Genomic DNA, 16,246 nt, shown 5'->3' on the forward strand with positions numbered 1-16,246 from the left:
TGGGCAAACAGATGCAACGTCATTTTAAGGATTGTGTTAAGGAAATATGTGTTTTCCACCATGTAGCATGCTTTCCTCCCCCCCCCCCCTTTGTGGTACATTTCTGTGGTATACAAATGCATAATTCAGTTAGAACATTTTAAAATTTACTAATTAAAAAGGTACTAAGCAACTTGGATGCCTTGTAATGCATTTTAATCAAATAACAATTTTTGTATTTGTAAAATTGAACATAACTTCAATTGATAGTTCAGGTTAACATAACATTTAGCAAGTTCAATCTTCTCAAAGCTGCTTACCCAAACAAATGTTACTTTCACTGCTGCATTTTGGGCAGACAAAAGTAGTTAATTCCACAATTTTTAAGAAATTTCAGGGACTAGAATTTAAGTTGGGATGTAGATAATTTCCTAATGCCAGGCTCCTGAAGCAAGAGCTTTACTGACCACTTACTGTACGGTATTCCTCCTTCTTATTATCCATATGCCTTTATTACAGATTCTTTTTATCCATATCCCCTTCCGTCAAGTCTGAAACCTTTGAGAACGGTTACATTTCCTGTAAGCTACCTTTCAATTAATGCATTGGCATAAAATTGAGGAGATGTGTCCCTTTGCCAGCCTCAAAGGACATAGCAGCTCCAAGAACGCATTCACACTAAATGTCTTGCAGGAGTGCCGACATCTGGGTAGTATTTTGACATCCTTTCAACTGAAAATTATGGAAATAATCATCCTGTGGGGATATGCCTCAACACTCCTAAATATTCAACATTGCCAAAATGGAGTATTATCTGCAATCCTGAATCCTGATGAGGAAAAATGATTGAGAACTTCTTTCACAGCCTTTATAGACAAATAACGAATTATCTCCAATGTCTTTTCCTACAGTATGCTGTATATGGGTGGAGCAAATATCTGTAAGGACATACTTACTCTGATTTCCCATGAGCTTCTAGAGAAAATGATGTCTTGAGTTCATGTTAGCATCACCCATTGCAAGTATCAAAGCCAAAACATTTGACTGCGGTACATTATTTTTATCTTTTCAAATATTGCTACCAGAGCTTCCTCACAGCCTTGGAAATAATCAGACAATAGTTTATGTCCTTTTCAACTGTGTAAAAATGAACAACTACCAAAAAACCTTTGTTGTTTTCATGCTTTAAGGTATCTATTGCCGAGAGGGGAAAAGGTCTTTTTCAGCTACATGTTTGCCTTGTCCGTGAGAGAGGATCTATCTGTTGCTGTCATACACAGATTAATTGTCTTACACAATCATGTGATCCATTGGAATGATTATGGATCATATTAGCATAGGTTTCCAGCACATCTGCCACAGCGATATTTTAACATTTCTGCTAATAAAAAGCTCAAAGTTTCAGATTTATAAGAAATGCTAGAATTACTTCTCTGCTTTATTTCACTTCCATCCTACCTGGTGTGACAGTTCCCCATGCATAGCCGAGGAACTTATCCACAAACTGCAGGAAATTTCCTTGACAGCTATTGCCAACTTTATTGAGCTGCTCAACACCATTTCTCCACTTACTCTGGAAAGCCAAAAGCTTTTTTTTTTTTTTTTAAGACATCTGTCTGGACTTGTTGTGGGATTGTTGACACTGCAATTGCAATTGTGGTCTCAAAACTTGCAGGGACCAGCTAAAAACACACAAATAGTAGTTAGCGTCATTCTTAAGTCACAGCCACTCTGCATCCCACCTCCAATGGACCAGGCCAAGGGATCTTAGATATGGTGCTTTAAACAGCCAATATTTAGCTTGCAATAAGTCTATAGGAAAAAGTCATCTTTCAGTTTGCAAACTTTCTCATGCGGGGGAATTGCTCCTGCAATTCCACAGCTATTCTGTAAGTACATTTAAACCATATTTATGTACATATTAGTAAACATTGAAATAATTTCTATGTAACGTTCATAAACATAAGATCTTTGGATTCAATGGTGCTGCCTAAAGAGAAATGCTGTTCTTGAAAATGAAGTAAATACAACTTTGCCTAGAGCAGAACAATGGGGTGGGAAAATGAAACAGCCTTTGGTAGACAAAGATACAAGGCCCATTCACCCAGCAGTTCTTTGGACAGAAATAAGTATCCACGGCACTATGTGAAGTCTTTCTTGGATTGATATTTGATTCTGGATAGATCCTGCCAGCTTAAAGGAGTAGTTTTAATCAAAGTCTGAGGGATTTACTACCCTGTGGGGGTAGTGCGCGTGAGGGAGTTGTGTAAGTTTTTTTCTTGAGGGAATGAACTACCTCTCAGAATGTTTACCTTCCACGTCCCACAGTGCAAAATACAAAGATCAAATCTGAAACGGCACCCACTGCTCTTTCCAGCTCTGATAGAAGTCTTCAAAATCCTCCCTCTGTAGTCACCTCAGAAGACGTCAACAGCACAACACAATGAGAATCCTTCAGGCCTGGAGTTATCCTCTATTTATGTATTTCCAAAATTGGATTAAAATTCCCAGAGAACTCTGCTGAAATCTATAACTGGCATTGCATAGAGCAAAATCCTATATGAGGAATATTTGTTCTCGGTTGTAGCCAGTAGCAACATTTTCCAAATTTTTTTCCCTTGCATGTTATTTCCTCACCTGTGCTAGAGACCTGAGGCAATATCATGTTTTCACAGGCAAAGTCTCAAAAAAAAGATTTGTAACTTCTTTTTTAAATTTCAAATTTCAGGTTTCCTTTTTATTGCAATTCCGAGACACACAAAAAACATAGCAATGTTTTCTTCTAAGTGTTTTGGTTAGTATTTGTTAAAAGCTGAAAATTTTTCAGGCTGACTTCCCTTCTGAAAATAAGGTGATTTCTTGCCGTTGCTTTGTGAGGGTCTGACTGATTCAGCCCTCCCCTTAATCCTGCTACAGATGAGCAAGGTAAGAGACATCCCCCAGTGCCACAGGGGTCTGCTTCTGGCACGAACTCCTTGCTCTGCCCAGCAGCTTCTCTCCCCTCTGCATGCTGTGCTCATCCATTGGCAATCCTGACATCTCACTTCATGAGTCCCTTCTCCTTTCCAGCCCCCATAGGCTTCATTCCTGCTCCTGATTCTCCCCATCTTTCCTCCCCCATTTCCCTAGACTGCTCCAAGCACTGCCATCTGCTTAGGCTTTCTCAGCTCTCAGGACACAGAAGAAGGGATGGTAGTTTTTCTCCCTGGGATGGTTCCCTTGCCGCTGTCCTGTTCCAGCTTTCTCCCTCTGTCCTACACGCTCACTCTGTGGGGGGGAATTGAAGCAGGTGGGGAATATCTCCTAAAATAAAGCTCATGTGACAACTCAAATAGTGTAAAGCAGAGCAGATGGTGCAATGATCAATGATCTGGATGAGGGGATCGAGTGCACCCTCAGTAAGTTTGCAGATGACACCGAGTTGGGTGGGAATGTCGACCTGCTTGAGGGTAGAAAGGGTCTGCAGAGGGACCTGGACAGGCTGGATGGATGGATGGGCCGAGGCCAACTGGATGAGGTTCAACAAGGCCAAGTGCCGGGTCCTGCACTTGGGTCACAACAACCCCATGCAGCGCTACAGGCTTGGGGAAGAGTGGCTGGAGAGCTGCCTGGTGGAAAAGGACCTGGGGGCGTTGGTGGACAGCTGGCTGAATATGAGGCAGCAGAGTGTTCAGGTGGCCAAGAAGGCCAACAGCATCCTGGCCTGTATCAGGAATAGTGTGGCCACTAGGAGTAGGGAAGTGATCATCCCCCTATACTCAGCACTGGTGAGGCCCCACCTCCAGTACTGTGTCCAGTTTTGGGCCCCTCACCACAAGAAAAACATTGAGGTGCTGGAGCGGGTCCAGAGAAGGGCAATGGAGCTGGTGAGGGGTCTGGAGAACAAGTCTTAGGAGGAGCGGGTGAGAGCTGCGGTCGTTTTTCCTGGAGAAAAGGAGGCTGAGGGGAGACCTTATCGCTCTCTACAACTACCTGAAAGGAGGCTGTAGAGAGGTGGGGGTCGGTCTCTTCTCCCAGGTAACTGGTGGTAAGGCAAGAGGAAACAGCCTCAGGTTGCACCAGGGAAGGTTTAGGATGGATATTAGGAAAAATTTCTTCACCGAAAGGGTTGTCAAGCATTGGAACAGGCTGCCCAGGGAAGTGGTTGAGTCGCCATCCCTGGGGGTTTTAAAAAGACAGGTAGATGTGGTGCTGAGGGACATGGTTCAGTACTGGTTTTTGTCAGCGTTACATTTGGGCACAAGCTAGAACATAGGAAGTTCCGTTCAAATACACGGAAAAACTTCTTTACAGTGAGGGTGACAGAGCCCTGGAACAGGCTGCCCAGGGAGATTGTGGAGTCCCCTTCTCTGGAGATTTTCAAGACCCGCCTGGATGCAGCCCTGAGGGATGTGCTTTAGGCAACCCTGCTCTAGCAGGGGAGTTGGACTAGATGATCTCTAGAGGTCCCTTCCAACTCTGAAGATTCCGTGATTCCGTGATTCCGTGATTTAACGGTTCGACTCGATCTTAAAGGTCCCTTCTGACCTAGGCAACTCCATGTTTCTCTGCTCATGGCCGGATCTCCTCAGCCGTGTGAGGTGGCTCCACACGGGGTACCAACAGGGGGGCTGTGCCTGGCGCATGAGGTAACGGAGACGGGACGGCGGACCCAGGCTGCTCTCGGGATCAAGCCCTCGGGCCCTGCCGCAGCCCCCGAGCTGACAGCGGGCCGTGCAGACCCACCACCCCCGGCATGGCCCCGCCGCACCGCGCATGCGCCCGCACGCGGAGGGGAGGAGGCGGGCGGGGCTACCCGCCGCGCGCGGCGGCGGTCACGTGCTTTCCGGCATGGCCGGGGAGCCGGCGGCGGGGAGCGGGCAGCAGGGCGGCGGTGGGGTTGTGCTCGCTGCCCGCCCGTTCATCTGCTCCTTCCCCGATTGCGACGCCACCTTCAACAAGGCCTGGCGGCTGGACGCCCACCTCTGCCGGCACACGGGCGAGGTGAGCCGAGCCGAGCCGAGCCGGGCCGGGCCGGGCCGGGCCTGAGGGAGCGACGGGGGTTTCCCGCTCGGGCCGCCCCACCGGCGGTGAGGGGCGCCTGAGGTGAGGGGCCCGGCGGGCGGCCTGCGCGGCTTGATCCCCAGGGGGTCGGGGAGCCCGCTTCACCCCCCGGGGTACCCGGGACAGCGTGGGGGAGCTGCGTGGGTCGTGGCTGTGCCCTGGTTTGAGCGACACGGGGCTGATTTATCTTTCGGTAGTTTTGCTTTTCAGTCATTTCTCTTCTAATGCTTGGGAAAACTGTAATTTTAGAAGACTCTAGTGTCTTAATTTGTGAATATATTTACTTTATAGCCAGCTATGATATGCGGATTTCAAGGTCTCGGTGTTTTCGAGCTCACCAGATGCAGGGATGAGGGGGAGCAAGACCCGGGCACTTGACCCAAGCTGGGCAACAGAGTTATTTCATACCATGAACGTCACATTAAATATAAATTAGAAAATTTGCAGCAAAATTCTCTCTCTCCCTTGATGGTTGCGATCCTGAGAACTTCTTGCCCCAGTGCCAGACTCCTGAGCCCTTCCCTTCCCCAACATTTGGTGGCCACTGCTGGGAGCGCACAGCTTCCTGCTGATAGAATGGGCCAAGGATAATCCTTGTATATGTTGTATTGGTATCAGTATCAATATTGGTTCTTTAGTATTACTAATGTTAACTGCTTAGACTTATTCTGTTGAACCTGTTTATACTTCAACCCTCAGGTTTCCTTGTTTGTTTTTTTTTTCCCTGATTCCCCTTCCTGGGTGGGGAGGGGTCATCAGATGACAATAAATTTTTGTGGGTTCCTCAAACCATAATATTCTGAAATACTGTCACCGGTGCAGCCTGCTGAAGGCAGCCTCTTGGAAACAGCCAAGCACCCAGAGGTGCGGGGTGTCATCTCTGAACAACTCCCTCCCGCTCTTTCAGAGGCCATATGTTTGCGATTATGAAGGCTGCGGTAAAGGTTTCACCAGAGATTTCCACCGTGCTCGACACCTTCTTACGCACACTGGGGAAAAGCCCTTTGAGTAAGGCCAAGTTTTTTATTTCTTAAAATGGATTATGCATGTCTTTATGGAAACGAAGTGGAATTAAAACTGGTATGTGGCTGGTACAGAGCATGCCTGCCTAGCTTTGGTATCATGAGTACTGCCACAACAGTACTCACAACACTCATCACAGTGCACACAGGGTGAGACGTGGGGAATCTCCTTAGCCTAAAACCCCCTATCTGGCAGTGATCCATAATAGATGCTTAAAGAAATGGGTAGATCTCTCCCTAGAATACAGAATTAAAAGAAGGAAGGGCAGTTATCTCCTGTTACTAAGTCATTAATAGCTGCATGTCATGGATTAGGAGCTAGGAATTCTTACATGTTTTATTAAGAATCTCTTCTGATAAGTTTTCCTGTGGCTTTTGATTGTAACAGCCTCTGGCTTTTCATGTCTTTAAAGCAAATTTTTATGTTTGGGTAGTGAGTTTTGGTTATTCTTCATGTATTTGTCTTATCCAATGATTTCTGTATCTGCCTAGGAACCAAATCACTGAGAGTGATAATAAAAAATGCAGTTCATTTTCAGGTGCACAGCTGACGGATGCAATCAGAAATTTGGAACAAAATCAAACTTAAAGAAGCACATTGAGCGCAAGCATCAAAATCAGCAAAAGCAATATGTGGTGAGTAATTACCTTTGATATTGTAAAGTGGAGGCTAAACAAGCTCCTTTTTGTGTATCTAGTGAAGTATTTCAACTTGTTATTACGCGGTACTTGTATGAGTTCAAATACTGCGACTGGGATTTCAGCAAACACATGTGGACTGGGCTGTCATTTTTTGGCCTCTAATGATTACTCAATTTCCTAAATAGTGCGACTTTGAAGGCTGTAACAAGTCTTTCAGGAAACATCAGCAACTTAAAGTTCATCAGTGTCACCACACCAATGAACCTCCCTTCAAGTAGGTGGATAATTTTAATAATGAACTTTAACAATTCAATTTAAACACCCTTGATGAAAACAGGTGCCTTTTCTCAACCTTTTAATTGATATAGCATTTAAAAAAAAATGGCATGAATTTGCAGTCACAGCTTCAAGTACATTTCTCATATTGGTCCTTTGCCTAGTAGTCTGTTTTGAGCAACAGTCTTGGTGCTCTGTAACTTCAGCATTCCAGCCATTTTCTTAGGATTAACTACAGGTTCACAGGAATAATAAAAAAAAACCCAAAACCAAAACCCCAAAACAGTTTGAGTTCATAGAGTCTGAAATACAAGCATAAGAGCTTGCACAGTAATGAAAAATGCAGCTACTTCTGTTTTCCAGTAAAAAGCAGATACTTGGCTAATACTGAAGTGAGTAGTAGCTTAAAAAAGGTGAGAGGCTTGGATACCAATCTGAGAAGCTGTGCATTGCAACTCCGTTATTTACAGGACACATTAGTATAGATCTGATGAAAGCGAAGTTCAGCCTTGCATTTCTTACAGGTGGAACACGCTTTACAGGAGTGTTGCACTTAAGTGAAGTGCACTAGTATGGCTGGGTGACAGGCGCAAAAATACTGCTAGTGCTCTGCTACTGCTCTGATGGCTAGATCTCTACAAGCCACTTAAACCCTCCGCTTTTTCTCTCTCTCTTATGTTTTAAGAGCCTACTGTGTAGGGATGATAGGAGGCTTGACTCTTTAGCCAAAGCTTAACTTGCTGTATACATAGAAATCATACTGTAGTTTTAACTCTCCAGGGGATCAGAGTCCTCTATTAAAAACATACTACGGAATTTACTTTTACAAGGCGGGGGAGGGACAGAACAGATCTCTAGGCAAGTGGAAACTTGGGTTATTTTGTCCGCTTTAGTTGTTCTTGACATAAAGAATAAAAAATATGCAGACGCAGTGAAAGAAATCAAACCAGCGTATTTTATACCTAGATGTAATAGTGAAGGATGTGGAAAGTACTTTTCTACTCCAAGTCGACTAAAGCGGCACGAGAAGACACATGAAGGTAATACAGTTTTTCTTCTTGCTTCAGTTATGTTTTAGCAAAGGAAAAAGGACTTCTTCCAGTACAGAGAGTATGCAGGGATGTATGACAGACATGAAAGTGTTCTGGGCCTAGTGATCCAGACAGAAAAGAACAAGAACACCTGTTTTGAATAGCCAAATAGGATACAATTGCAAGGCATTGCAGGGTTCAGTTACAATGTACTTGTGGCAGAGGTCAGGATTCCTGCTGTGGTTTATTCTCCTGATGTGCTTCCTTGCCAATAATCCTTTTTCTGGAGATGGGCTAATGGTTAAGGCACTAGTCTAGACCTCCAGAGGTTAGGATCAATTGCCAGTTCTGCCACAGATTTCCTATGAAGCCTTGGCAAAACCGTATAAGCCTGCATTTTTAAAGTTATTAATGTACCTATGCGAAAGGTATTTAAGTGAAATCGTCAGAAGGTGGTCAGGTATGTTTTAGCTAATCTTGCTACACTCCTATCTGTTCTTTCAGCTTTCCAGTGCTAGAAAAAAAAACAACAAATTCAAGAGGCTAGGGAGAGTATCCAGAAAGCTGCGATTTGTAATGCATTCCTTTCTTAAGATGGGGGCTTGTTCATAGTTGTTTAAAGAGTGTTGACTTTCTGTGGTTCGTTTAAAAAACATCTGTCTGCTTGATGGAATGGTACTATTGCAGTTATTTTCATCTGTGTGAGTGAAAGTGTATGGCTGGTGAGGAAGTAGCTTTACTGAAGCAAGGACACATAGTTTCCTAAAGTCATTTGGTTGGAAAGGACCTCTGGGGGTCATCTGATCCAACTCCCTGCTCGAGGCAGGGTCAATGAGACCAGGTTGCTGAGGGCTGTGTCCAGTCACGTTTTGACTGTTTCCAGGGGCAGAGATTCCACAGCTCTATGGACAGCTTGTGTCAGTGATACAGGGTTTCTTCGTTAAACCTGTTAGGATTTTCTCATGTTCTAATTAGTTTCTGTTGTCTCTTGTCCCATTACTGTGCAGTATGGGAGGAGAGGAGGAATACTGGCCTTTAATTTTAAAATTATAATAGTGGAGTTCCCCCTTATAAAACTGGACTGTGTTTGCCAGAATCTTAGTGACTGTAAACATCTGTCCTGTCCAACAGGCTATACATGCAAGAAAGAAAACTGCTCATTTACTGGAAAAACTTGGACAGAACTTCTGAAACATAATAAAGAAAGTCATACAGGTAAACTCCAAATGCTTTAGTAAATAGAACTTAACTTTTGATAACAAATAGGAAACAAACTGCTCATTTGAAGAGGAGTCCTTGCTGAGCTCATTTCATCAACTTGTTGTTGTGTCTAGACAAACTTGTTTACTAGCACTTTATTGGTTAAATGGTTGTGACTGGCTAGACCTTTGATGAAAATGCTGCTCAGTATACTAAATTTGCTCTGTGATCCAGTTAACGAGAAATTGTACAATATAACTCTTGGGATCTGGACAGTTCATACTGTGTTATTCTCTTCCAGTCTTTAAGTTACTTGCATTTCATGTGGATTTTAGCATTGTTCTAGAGCACTACTAGGGTTTGATTCTGAGCTCCTGTAAGAAGCTGTTAATTTATACCCTGTCTGTCTCTCTCCCATTCAGAGCCAATAGTTTGCAGTGAGTGTTACAAAACTTTTAAACGGAAAGATTACCTCAAGCAGCACCAAAAAATACATGCAGTGGAGAGGGATGTCTGCCGATGCCCAAGAGAAGGATGTGGGAGAACTTACACAACAGTATTTAACCTTCAAAGCCATATCCTCTCTTTTCATGAGGAGAAAAAACCGTTCTCTTGTGATTATCCAGGCTGTGGAAGAGTGTTTGCAATGAAGGTATGTATTTTTTACACTGTTCTAATCTGAATCACACAATCTTAAATGATAAACCTTTTTTTTTTTTTTTCTCTTTGTAACTGTAGCAGAGCCTAGCAAGGCACGCGGTTGTTCATGATCCTGAAAAGAGAAAACTGAACTCAAAAGTAAGTTACGCTCTTGAAAATGTCGTCTTAACCATACCTTGTGACTTCAGAGGAGGGTAAACATTACGTCGTTTAGAATGTAACTTCAACCAGGAAAACAGTCCGTCTATCTACTTAATTTGGGAGATGCTTAATTTCTGAAGCTCATTTAAATAATGCAGTGCTGGCCTATTCATTGGTTTCTTCTCCCCTGCGCCACCTTAGTAGTCTTTGCTCCATAGATATGTTAAGCTGCTAATTCTGGATTTATTTCTGCCAGGCAAAGCGTTCTCGTCCTAAGAGGAGCTTAGCCTCTCGTCTGAGCGGCTACATTCCTCCTAAAACGCAGCCAGGAGAGGATGTGGTTGTGACAGAAAGCAAGACAATGGATAAGACCATGGAAAACGAAATACCAACTGTTGAAATTCTGACTCTGCAGTAAAGGATAACTGAGACAACTTTCTTCATGGAATGACCAGTGCAAAGTTCAACAATAACTTTATTAAATTTATAGTATTATTTTTTTTAAATAAGAAATTAATGTTGTTTACACCTCTTCATAAAGTCACTGATGCAACTCACTTGACTTCAGATCTTCATTTTCATCTTTCTTTACTGTACTGTTTTTCTGCTTTTCCATCTTCTGTGCTTTCAACTCCTTGTCAGACATGTGTCTCAAAATACAGGTACTCACTCCTTCTCTAGTAACTTTCGGCTTGGAAAGATAAGTGGCTTTCTCAGAGACAGTCTCCAAAATCTGATCGAAAAGCACAAACTGAAAAGGAGGAGAAAAATAGGGACTAAATGCACAAACACAGGTAAAAAATATTTCAGGCTGTTCTGTAATGACACTATCTCCTGCTTGTGCTTTAGCTATTAGCTGAAACAAGCTAGTTGCTAGTCCTGGTTTGAGCAGTTCAGCTTGTCCTTTCCTAACTGTCTGTTCTTTACTCATAAGCAGGTTTAGGAAAGTCACCAGAGGGATTAAGCCATTTCCTAACACTTAGGTTGATTTCCCGACTCATCCTGTTTTACTGTTTAAAAGTGTCCACAACAGTGATTATGACTGCATCTGACTCCTCCCCACCCTCCTCTTCCACGAGATTTGGGCATATTAGTATGGGGCTTTTCCTCTTAAGGGGCAGTATTGTTCTCATGTTCGTAGGATGTAGTAGTATTGAACTGAATGATACAGTGTGTTCATATAACAAGCTGAACTCTTAAGCTTATAATTAAACTTCTAAACTTAAGGACAGCCTAAATCTGGACTGTGTCATGAAATGTTCTGCTCCCTCCCCTATCCAGTTCTTCCTCTTGCTGTCCTTTCCCTGTGAATGCAACTTCCTATAAAAAGTGATATCACAATTTTTTTCCAGAAATTTATTAGAGAGAATAATTAAGGAAATCTAATTCACTACACACATTAAAAGAAAAAATCATCTTACATGGAATCTTTACAAAAAAGATATTTGTGCAAATGACAATGAAGACAAGTCTCAAGGCAATTTTGATAGTAAACTGCCACCAGCTCCCTCACATCTTTATAGATTTTATAAACATTTATAGATCTTGCCAGTCTTGGAACATCATTCCAGTAATTTTCCACACAGCAGTGAAAGACTAACCTTATCCACAGTTGCACAAATGGAGCTACAGGAGAACAGTTAGGTTATTGAAATAATCTAGCTAAAATACAGCAGATTTTTTCTTTTTTTAACCATACTGTTAAACTTTTCAGTGAGGGAGCTGGCTTAAGGCATGGACAGGAAAATTTCACTAGCCCAGTTTAATAAGCTGGTGCTGCAAAGGAGTAGGAACTGCTTAGACTCTGCTGTCAATGACGGTATTATAATTGCATTCTTAGGAAAGCACAGTATTTGAGTTGTCTCTATGGGACCATATTTCTAGAAGGTGGGGCAACCGTTACTTTCACGGGACCTAGACCTTCACTTATTTTAGCAGTACATGATACACCAAAAAAAGCGTGGCAGTATTGAATAGCGGAAATTAATACAAGTACACCCATTTCATGAAATTGATTGGTCTAGCTTTCAGGAGTCCACTTACCATGTCCGTATTGCTATCTTTAGCTTGCCGGATGGTAACTTTAACATGGTATTTCTTTTCAATCCACTGCGCTATCTGTTTAGTCTTGGTTTCTAGGTCATTCTTGGCAATAGCTGAAGAAAAGGATAACTCCTTCTGAACCATCCCTGTTTAAAACAGAACTAAAACTGTGTTGGCTCAACAGCTGACAAACATGTATTAGTTGCTCTCTTAGATGCAACATGGTGCTTTTTCTGCTTATCTCTTTTCCCCCATGCTGCTTTCTCATACACAGAACATCCCAATCTCGTCGTCTCAGCGTGCACCACTCTCACCTTAGAAGGTGGCTCCTTGGTATCTCACACTCCCCACTGTAATTGGGAGAGTGAGCACATGTTGGAGGCACACAGGGAAGTCTCTTCAGGGTCGGGAGTCTTGAAAGTATTTTTATTTTAATTACAATTTTGTTCATACTACACACAATGCAGGTCTAACAGAGATAAACAGGTATGCATCGGAATTAAAGATTTGCAAATTCCTACATGTTAAAACCTGGAAGTTAGATAGTTCTTTAGCTTGAGCCTCTTTTCTTAAATGGTGAAGTGCAATATTCAACTGGAAGGATGATGCCTTGTGATATATTTGAACAATTTATGGTCTCTTCCTTCTTAATGACTCTCTAAAGTAGTTACCATCTGCATAATCTTTAGTTTCTTGAACAGAAAAACTCACTACCACAATAGTGGTCTCCTCTAAAATTAGAACTCTACCCAAAGCACCGATACTTTGTTAGCCTGAGGAGAAGAAAAGACGATACAAGGTCAGGTGCTTTTTCTAAAACCTCTTTGCCAAACTCAGTTTGTTAAACTGCTGGAGCAGGCTGACTTAAGAAAAAAGACTGAAAATCATTTGATATTGAAAAAGAAATGTGCAAGAAATGGCACCAGACTTTGTCTTCCTAGCAGCAAGCTAGGAAGAGAATGGTTCGTGACTAGTGACAAAATTATGTTGGTGTATCTGGTGGTCAGTTTGGAAAAGACAGCAGATGCCAAAATATTACATCCTAAGAAGGCAATAGAAGGCTTCTCTGTGGAAGACTACAGTAATCCAAAATTTTATTTTCACCACTGCAGATCCTTAATAGCGCAGACTGCAGCGACGTTGCTTTGGATTTACACAAATGCGAGTAAGAGGATTTCATCTGCCAAAACGCCTTTTAATGCAGCATTTTTGACAGTGCTCAGCATTGTAGTGCCAATAATGTACATACCTGTTTTCGGACTTGCTTTTTTTTTCTCTGCACGTCTAAGCTGTTCTTCATGAATCTGCTGCCCCGTCATTAGTCTGTATACAGGAGGCTCTGCGTTCTCACGGAGGAGAACTAGTTTCAGGTCATGCTGATCCATAAGTTTGAGTGCCTCTGCTCGGTGCATATTTCCTAAGCTCTCTCCATCCTGGTTGATCACGTGCAAAATCCGATAGGGAATTCTTCGCCCAACACTTCCAAATGCTGCTGTCGTTTTCGGTTCCCTGTGAGATTTTTCAGCTGTACAAAATGGCTGAGTAAGTCCAAACACAGATGACTTTCTAGGGTCAGGTACCACCATCCAGAATGGAGAAAAGACCCTTTTTTGTGATGTTTGTGTCAGAAGAGTACCAAAGAACCTTTTTGTGTATCTATTCTCATTTCTGGTTGCTTGACATAGAAGTTTCATCACACAAAAGGTAGTCATTCTGAGGAAGCAGTGAAGAAGAAAAAACAAGTTACCCCCATTCAGTCAGATTCTTCTAGTTATATTAGAAAGATTTGACTCTAGTTCGGTAAACCCTAGTCCTTAAAACTACTCTTTCAAAAAGATGCCTGGTGTTACTATACAGACTGAACAATCTACGGTATTTTCACAGTGACAGAGGGCTTTAACCCAGAGAGAAAATCTGACAGAGGAACAAAATTCATGAAGAACTGATGTTTCTTCAGTATTTTAAAATTTGAGCCTGAGCTCTTTCAAAGAATCCAAAACTTCTCGTTCATTTCTGCTTGCAAGAGTATCTAACTCTTCCACAGCTTTTTTTGTGTATAGAGAGGAGCCAATGTTTAAGAGGGAGAATTTGTTGTCAAATAAACAGGCATGTCACACTTAATATTTTCAGTCCAGATTTTTTTCAGGAAGTATCTAACACTAGGACTTTCCTCCTGGTTCTGATACTCTTTGGAAAGTGTTTCATTGAAGCCACATTAATTCAGAACCACCCTAATCACACAGCGAATGAAGTGGTGGTTTGTGCGATGTCCGTCAGTAGCCATACCAACATCTACAGTCTGACTCTTCTGTGTTTTGTAAGGTTTGGGAATTTCAATGCCTGGGCCATACAGGGTAAGACTGCCAGACAAAATCTTCACGTTGGCATTAAAACGTGACAAAGTGACCGTTACTGTACTTGAAAATGTGGTTTATCCCAGGGCTGAAAACGCTTCCATAGCTAGCATGCAACTTGCTTCTCATAGCACCGACCCCAAATTCTGTATTTTTCTCAGTTTTCCAAATGTCATTTTGTGGAAGTAATCCAGCTGGCTACTTGGACTTATATGGATTAAGCACTAATATTATTTCAGTAACCTTAAAAAAAATAAAATAAAATAAAAGGGTCTTCACTGTCTTTTAAGCTCAAGTTCCACAGATTCAGTCATGCTTCAAAGTGAAAACAGCACCTTAATTTTAAACCTATTTTATCAGATATTTATAGTATTGACTGACTGTGCCAGTTTTTCACAAACATTAACATTGGGGTGGCACATTCCTGTTTATAGCGAGCTGAGTATTTCCAGGAAGTACAGGAAAAGCCAAAGGCAATACAGGAAACCAAAAATGTGTCACAACAGAGGAGTTGGCAAGTATGACTTCTTCTGCCTAGGAAGGAATGTGACTCCACTCTCTATATATACACATATACATACACATATATATATATGTATGTCATTGTGTAAACATGTATCCATGTGCCTACTTATACACGGAGAAGGTGCAAGCAATTGGCGGGATAAGGAACTATTTCTAATTCTAATCAGCATTGGCCCTGGAACAAGCAAAATAACCCGCCTGTGAATAAACTTAGTCTGAAAATGGGGATGTTTTGGAGTCTGGCACAGACTGCAGATTTTAGCAGCAGGGACAAAGCTGACACAAACCGGGTGAGGAGGTGCGGGATCAGCATAGGAGCATTATAAAATATTATAGTTTAATTTCTCTGTCATTCACACGAACCTGGCTTACCTTTGTCAGCTACTGGCCTCTAACAGTATCACAGCAATGAAAATAACAGCTTATTTTAAAGAATTGTAAGTCTCATCGGCTAAATACATGGTTTGACCTTCATTCTCCTTCATTCCTTGTTTAAATTTTCCGAAATCCTGCCTTAGCTGTCTGACAAGAGAAAGAAAACGACCCTTTCTGAGGAAGGATTTTTCTTCCTTTGACAGGGCACGTAAGAGCATTTCGCTCCGTGCGGCTCCGCCATCACACACCGTGTATTAGAAGGACCGCCCACCCCGCTGGGGGTTTCAGTGGGCGGGCAGGGGACACCCACGCGTGACCGGGTCTGTGACCCGGCCTCGGGCGGGGTGTCGGTGGGCCCCGGGTCCCCGCGGCCCGACGGGCCTCCCCCGGCCCGGCCCGGCCCGGCCCGCAGCGGCCTCCCCCGCCCCGGGCGGCTCTTACCTGCCGGCCGGGCCGGGCCGGGCCGCTGCAGCAGACCGGCCGGGGCCGCGTCTTGCCCTTCCGCTTCCTCCTCCTCCTCTTCCGCTTCCTCCTCCGCCCCCTTCCCCCGCCCCGTCGGGGAGCGCCGGGGCTGCGGTTGGGCCGGCCCCTCTCGGTGCCTGTGTGTCTCTGTGTAGGCGTGTCCCCGTGTGTGTCCCCGTGTGTCTGCGTGTACGTGTGTCGTCTGTGTGTGTGTCCCCGTGTGTGTCCAACCATCAGCCACTGCCAAGTCCACCACTAAACCGGGTCCCTCAGCACCATTTCTGCCCGTCTTTTAAATACCCCCGGGGATGGTGCCTCAACCGCTTCCCTGGGCAGCCTGTTCCAATGCTTCATAACCCTTTCAGTGAAGAAATTTTTCCTAATACCCATCTTAAACCTCCTCTGGCACAACATCAGGCCGTTTCCTCTCGTTCTATCGCCTGTCACCTGGGAGAAGAGACCAACCCCCACCTCTCCACACCCTCCCTTCAGG

At 43.4% G+C, this 16,246-nt stretch overlaps 2 protein-coding genes across 5 annotated transcripts; one reads left to right on the plus strand and one right to left on the minus strand.

The window, feature by feature from the left end:
* Positions 1-4,776: 4,776 nt before the first annotated feature.
* Positions 4,777-10,551, plus strand: GTF3A (general transcription factor IIIA). Of its 2 annotated transcripts, none has more exons than XM_054219156.1 (9): positions 4,777-4,962; positions 5,930-6,030; positions 6,584-6,680; positions 6,872-6,960; positions 7,929-8,002; positions 9,125-9,208; positions 9,616-9,845; positions 9,932-9,991; positions 10,251-10,551. In XM_054219156.1, exons 1-9 carry the CDS (start codon positions 4,810-4,812, stop codon positions 10,410-10,412), a joined length of 1,050 nt encoding a protein of 349 aa, XP_054075131.1. In that variant the 5' UTR covers positions 4,777-4,809; the 3' UTR covers positions 10,413-10,551. The 2 variants fall into 2 exon arrangements, with proteins under 2 accessions (XP_054075131.1, XP_054075138.1); XM_054219163.1 differs by having other exon boundaries at positions 9,935-9,991.
* On the minus strand, positions 10,452-15,825 carry MTIF3 (mitochondrial translational initiation factor 3). 3 transcript variants are annotated; one of them, XM_054219187.1, is made up of 5 exons: positions 15,733-15,808; positions 15,289-15,438; positions 13,287-13,750; positions 12,038-12,183; positions 10,452-10,745 (listed from the first exon to the last, which is right to left on the minus strand). In XM_054219187.1, the coding sequence occupies exons 3-5, from the start codon at positions 13,747-13,749 to the stop codon at positions 10,536-10,538; spliced, it is 819 nt and encodes a 272-aa protein (XP_054075162.1). In that variant the 5' UTR covers position 13,750; positions 15,289-15,438; positions 15,733-15,808; the 3' UTR covers positions 10,452-10,535. The 3 variants fall into 3 exon arrangements, with proteins under 3 accessions (XP_054075162.1, XP_054075172.1, XP_054075154.1); XM_054219197.1 differs by lacking the exon at positions 15,289-15,438 and having other exon boundaries at positions 15,733-15,825; XM_054219179.1 differs by lacking the exon at positions 15,733-15,808 and having other exon boundaries at positions 15,289-15,691.
* Positions 15,826-16,246: the final 421 nt, after the last annotated feature.

This window comes from Rissa tridactyla, chromosome 1, assembly GCF_028500815.1.
Source record: "Rissa tridactyla isolate bRisTri1 chromosome 1, bRisTri1.patW.cur.20221130, whole genome shotgun sequence".
Taxonomy (NCBI): Eukaryota; Metazoa; Chordata; class Aves; order Charadriiformes; family Laridae; genus Rissa; species Rissa tridactyla.

What these genes read in the sequence shown, in the direction of transcription:
- GTF3A (XM_054219156.1), top strand. Translation starts at nt 4,810, where the DNA reads ATGGCCGGGGAGCCGGCGGCGGGGAGCGGGCAGCAGGGCGGCGGTGGG. An exon ending in ACTGGGGAAAAGCCCTTTGA is followed by an intron (nt 6,031 to 6,583) that starts GTAAGGCCAAGT and finishes GTTCATTTTCAG; the next exon opens with GTGCACAGCTGACGGATGCA. An exon ending in AGAGAAAACTGAACTCAAAA is followed by an intron (nt 9,992 to 10,250) that starts GTAAGTTACGCT and finishes TATTTCTGCCAG; the next exon opens with GCAAAGCGTTCTCGTCCTAA.
- MTIF3 (XM_054219197.1), bottom strand. Translation starts at nt 13,749, where the DNA reads ATGACTACCTTTTGTGTGATGAAACTTCTATGTCAAGCAACCAGAAAT. An exon ending in AAAAGCAAGTCCGAAAACAG is followed by an intron (nt 12,184 to 13,286) that starts GTATGTACATTA and finishes TGTTTTAAACAG; the next exon opens with GGATGGTTCAGAAGGAGTTA. An exon ending in AAGATAGCAATACGGACATG is followed by an intron (nt 10,746 to 12,037) that starts GTAAGTGGACTC and finishes CCTCCTTTTCAG; the next exon opens with TTTGTGCTTTTCGATCAGAT.